Source organism: Cajanus cajan, chromosome 7, assembly GCF_000230855.2.
Source record: "Cajanus cajan strain Asha chromosome 7, NIPB_CcT2T_4, whole genome shotgun sequence".
Lineage (NCBI taxonomy): Eukaryota > Viridiplantae > Streptophyta > Magnoliopsida > Fabales > Fabaceae > Cajanus > Cajanus cajan.
The window spans coordinates 17,578,463-17,584,642 of NC_138523.1; the positions used below are offsets into that span (position 1 = coordinate 17,578,463).

General features: G+C 39.0%; 1 protein-coding gene across 1 annotated transcript; it reads right to left on the minus strand.

Annotated features, from left to right (window-relative positions):
- Positions 1 to 665: 665 nt before the first annotated feature.
- LOC145949871 (uncharacterized) lies at positions 666 to 1,532 on the minus strand. The gene has a single exon (XM_083060773.1). The coding sequence runs from the start codon at positions 1,530 to 1,532 to the stop codon at positions 666 to 668; it is 867 nt and encodes a 288-aa protein (XP_082916899.1).
- Between the last annotated feature and the right edge of the window lie 4,648 nt (positions 1,533 to 6,180).

Sequence of the window (6,180 nt, forward strand, 5' to 3'; positions counted from 1 at the left end):
ACTGGCCCCGCACCTAGAACCAAGTCAATGCTAAACTCCATCTCCCTAACAGGAGGCAATCCTGACACCTTATCAGGGAACACCTCAGCAAAGTCCCTCACCACATCAATATCAGCTGTAACTCTCTTAGTCTCCACACTCATAGCAGCAAGCAGAAGACAACACTCTGCTCCATCTCTCAGTAATGATTCAGCTTGACTAGCTGAAATCAACAGCTCCTCCTCCTCCTGAGGAAAGATCAACTGTCTATTGGCACAATCTATAAGGATGCGATTGGCAGACAACCAATCCATCCCTAAGATTATGTCAATACCCACCAAAGGTAAACAGATCAGGTTCACCTTGTACCTCTTCTCATTCACAATAATAGGACAGCCAGCACACAACTCAAAAGCAACTACCGAAGCAAAATCGGGCGTCGACACTAGCAATCTCAATCCCAAATCACACACAGGCACACCCAGCATAGCAGCACAAGCATAAGATATAAAGGAATGTGAAGCACCAGAGTCGAAAAGAATCATCACATCCTTACCAGCAGCTCTACCCTTCCCCTTCACAAGATCGGAGGAAGTAAAAGCTTCATCCCCAGTCAAAGTGAATACTCTACCAACTGTAGTGGGTCTGTCACCCCTCTAAGCATCACCTCTCTAGGCACCACCCCTCTAAGCATCACCCCTCTCCGGTCTGTTCCTAGCAGGACAGTTGGTCGACTCATGACCCATCTGATGGCACTTGAAACACCGGCTCTCCGTGTGTGGACAATCCCGGACAAAATGGGGCCCAACACACCTGTAACATCTGAGAGTGGCACCTCTACCCTGTCTCCCTCCCCTAGCAGCATCAAAAGGTTGCCTAATGATAGGACCCCCTTGTTGTGGTTGGGGTCTATCATATGGCTTCCTCTGATTTCCTCCTCTCTTGGACCCAGCCTCAACAGTCTTCACCACACGGTTGCCACCTTCCAACCGCTCAACAACCTTCGTCTTCTCAACTAAAGCCGGAAACTCAGTGATGGCTATAGGCACCACCACCCTCTTCAGCTCATGCTTTAGACCTTCAGCAAATTTCCTACATTTCCAGGCCTCAGATATACCGTGTGAATAGAAACGAGCCAGGTGCTCGAATCTCATCACATACTCAGAAACTATCATCCCTCCCTGATGCAACCGCATAAACTCAGTCTCCTTGGCGTGCCTCACGCTCTCAAGGAAATACTTCTCCAAGAACATCCTCCTAAAGCACTCCCAATCAACAACCACTCCTCTAGCGGTTAGCATATGGTGAGTACCCCTCCACCAATGCTCAGCCTCCCAAACCAACATGTACACAGCATATGCCAGCCTCCTCACTTGAGAACATCCCAGCACTACAAAGATCTTCTCCAGCTCACAAATCCAGTGGTCAGCTACCTCTGGATCTGCATCTTTTTTGAACTGTGGAGGATGACATTTCCGGAACTCAACTAGATCTCGGCTCTCCTGTGACCCCGTGGGCCTTGCTGCATCGGCTGCAGCTCTATCAGCATCCATCCGAGCAAAATAGGCATTTTTTTGTTGCATAGCCATAGCCATCATCTCCATGCACGAGCTATCTGCTCATTGGTTCTAGTCATTGTCTACAAAAGTAACAACATCTTCAGTATACAATAAATAAACCAAACAACAATCAAAAGCATAGAAATCAACACAGCAAAACAACACAGCAAGACAACACAGCAAGACAGCATAACACAGAGCTCAGCACAACAAAAGCCTAAAGGAACCACCCCCAAAAAGTGTCCACTAGACTCGAACTGCTCTGATACCACTAAAGTGTAACGACCCGACTAGTCACTACACACAGCACAGCACACCAGAAACACCACACAGAAAAGAACAAGTGTATACATATAGTGTCTAGAATATATATATATACAAGATCCTAGTCTGGATAAAGTTAAAGTGTACAAAATACATCAATCGCTACTACTCCAAGTAGCTAAAACAACAAGACACCCCAGAGGATCAGCTCTATCTACCAGCTACAGACTTATCACCAGCCACCCACCTATCCATGCTCTGCTCCCATACAAAGTATGATCATCACAGTCCAAACACATGGAAACAACAAAAGGGTAAGCTAGTGAAAAGAAATCAACATACATATATAACAATATGAATGGTAAACAACTACAGCTTTTGGCACATCAACCAACTTATACTACATCACATCATTCAGCAAGATCAACACCGCAAAGCGACAATATCAGCACTGCAAAGCAGCAATAACAACACCACTCTAGTTGCCATAACAACATCGCTTAGCGGCAATAACAACACTGACTTAGCGACCATAACAACACCGACTCAACGGCTATAACAACACCACTTAGTGGCAAAAACATCATACAACTTAGCTTAACAACTTACAGCACAACAATATACAGCTCACAGCATAACACAACACAGCTAAACAATTTACAGGCCAGCTAACACAACTCAAAACACAGCCCAACAAATCAGCATACACTACAGCTAAGTAGTATACCACTCAGCTTACTCCTCACAACTCAGCTCAACAGTCTACAGTACAACAATATTTTAATTCAGCATTAATAATCATCAATAACAGCCCAACTCAGCGTAAACAACATCCTTCAGCATTTCACAACATCTAACAGCATATGGTTCGACATCACCTCCGCGCCCAACGCACTCTTAGTTGCGCCCGGCGTGGCACAACCAGAGAGCAGCAGGGGGTCAGCGCGCCCGGCGCAAGAGTGCCCGCGCCTGGCGTGACCCATCTAGAGAGCCCAAGGCTCCCTCTCGCCTGGCGCAATACAAATTGCGCCCAGCGCAACCCAGGTAGAGACTCTAAGGAGTCTCACGCGCCTGGCGTGCCCTAACCCGCGCCCAGCGCGGGGAAGGCAGAGACCTCCCAAGGTCTCGTGCCCAGCGCAATTCGAATTGCGCCTGACACCCCCATGGCAGAGACTCCCAAGGAGTCTCCGCACCCGGCGTGACAGAATCGCGCCCAGCACAGCGCCAGAAAACCCCAAAACATGTCACAATTGGTATCGTGCCCGGCGCGGTCCAAATCATGCCCGGCGTGGGCCATCCAGAGGCTCACATTCTCAAGCTCACCCGGCACACACCTTTGCGCCCGGCGGGCTTGCCTAAATGGAGCCCCCTGGTGGTCACGCGCCCGGCGCGAAGAACAGCGCCCAGCGTGAAGCTCAGCAGCAACCCACAACTTTCGAAAAACTTCACCAAATCCTGCAAAATCAACCAGAAAACCAACATGCAATCCATCCAAAAGCCCACAATTTCATCAAGCATCAAGAAAAACACCTCATTTTCAACATGCAACTTCAAATCGAAGAAAAACCCCAAATTTCTTCAAAACCCCGAAAACCCCCAAAGCTCCATTTTCAACAATCTCAACCGAGAATCAACCATCAACAACCAGCTAATGAGTTTCTAAGACTCATTCTCACCCCAACACGGCAAACAAAACTAGCTTCCCTTACCTCGGTGAAATCTGAGCTTCCGGGAAGAAGAGAATAATGAGCGGAGGAGAAAAGAGTTGGAGAAGAAGATGAAGGAAAGAAGCTCCGCACGGTTTCAACAAGAAATCCAACCTTCAATCAGCACCTTCAATCCAAAGGGAGCACCACCAAGAGAACACAATCAGCCACAGAAAAGTGCAAGTGAGAAGTGAGTGAGTAGAAAAGAGAGTGAGTAAGAGTGAAGGGAAAAGAAAAGGAGAAGGGGTCTTACACAAGCTAGACCTTGTGTATATATTTTAACTTCTTATATATATATATGCATACTCTTGTCTGTGTGGTGCTGTGATGTTGAGTTGTATGTGGTGGCTAGGCGGGTCGTTACAATTATTTACATCAGGACCGATATGTTTATTCGTGAGTTTTGACATATTAGATACACACTTAGAAAAAAAAAACCATTTATTTTGGAGAGGAAATTTATCTAACATGTGTAAAAGTCGAATTTCACATGCTGGGTTGTATACGCGTATGGACAACCTACACATAGATAACACATTTATTAGCCCCTATTATTCTTCTTCCTTTGGATTCTTTTCCCTTTTTTTTTTTTTTTCTAATAACAAATAACTCATATATCGAATTTAATTTTATAAAAAATAAAATAGTTTAAATTAGATTAGAAATAAATATATTTACGTTTTCTTACATTTGTCTTTTTAAATAATTTTATCTTTTCCATACACATAAATAAGTGTATATTAAGAAATAACATAAAATGTGAAGAGATTAATTTTAACAAACTACACGTTTGTGTTAAATGGACAGATCAATTAATATCGACTCTAAACTTAATGTTTAGGGTATATAATTAAAAATAATAAAAATAAAATAAAATATATACAATATTGAGATATAAAAATAATTATGGGCATCTTTTGGTCAATAAGAATGTTTTAGTTTTATATTCTTATCATCTTGAAACTACAAAACTACAATGAATAATAGTTATTTTAGATTATAGAAGCTTAATCTATAACATATATAAACATATGTCTTTATTTAGATTTCAACTTTTGGAAATAATTATAAATTTAATTAACCAAAAGAAATAAGGTTATAATTATAGATGTTAATGGTATAATTTGGTTTATTTTTAACTTAAAAATCACTTAAATTGAATATAAAAAAATTAAGTGTAATTTGACTTAATATATTATTCGATTTGAATTGAATCAAACTAAATTAATCTTTTATAATTTAGATTGATTTAATTTTGTGATTTTAAAAATATATTATTTAGAAATTAACTAAAAATATGTAATGTAATGTTATAAATAATTTATAATTTTTCATCTTAAAATTCAGTTTAATAGTATATAATTATAAAAAAATACAAATAAAATATAATAAAATTAAATCTTGGTGTAAAATTTTTTTTAAATTAAATCTTTGTCTATCAAGACTCATTGACTAAATTCAATTGATATTGGTCATCCTAAGATGTAAATGCGAAACTTTAAGACATAAAAGATGTTTTTAGACTTTATAGAATCATTCCATATGATATCTATTCTATGTATAACGGGATACCTCCCTTTGATTTTTATATTTTTTTAGATATTTATACTCTTTTATTATTTATTAATTCTTTTCTCACTAGCCTATCTCTCCTCGATAAATTAAAAAATTATATGTACACAAAAATTAACTAATTACCTAGAAATATTGTGCAAGACATATCTGGATATAGACACTATAATATATAGTGTAAGAATTTAGTCAACAACTAGAGTAGTTAAATTTCTATGCAAGTACATAAATATGTACAATAATTTAAATACTATAATAATGATCCTAGTCATATGTCAAACTCACTATATACAACTAGTCTAGTTACACTGAGGTAGTTCCAAAAGCCAACATCACCTCAAATTCGATATGGCCTCAAACAATCTCCACCTTTAGCCTATCCCTACTCTACTTCATGCCAAGTATAACCATCACAATTCAATGAAAAACATGCAAGGGTAAACTAGTATTCAAAAGAAACCAACATAATAAGTATAGAAGTAAAACAACCATACTACCCACAAACAATTCAACTTGTTTCAACACATTATATATGTTCTTCAACTTGAACAATACAACAACAACACCTTAATTTATAACGCAATAATGTAACTCATCGCAATTCAACATAGCATGTGAACAACATAAAATATCAACACATCATATGAACAACTTATTATTCAAATTACACAACTCTACAACATGGCATATGCATCACACAACTCAACAATTCAACCACATATGCACAACAAATCAACTACATGTGTCATTACGTATTTTAACTAAGAGATCTTATACAACATAAATGACAGTCTAAGTGACTTGATACTGAACCAACAACAACATAATCTTTTCAATTCAACCAAATCAACAGATAATTTGGATAAAAATTCACGACATGGTTTCTCGAATTTTGTCACTTAAATTAGGAAGTCTAGTATTCTTGTCAAGATAGAATAACTTAGGTATGAGTCTACCATGACATTAACTTGCATAACTAAGCCATTTATGGGATTAGTCCGTCAACTACCCTCTAATTACTACATCCTTCTTATACTTAGTTAAAGATTTTGGCCCCCAACCTTATACCTTATTCAATTAACCACTTTATACACATATAC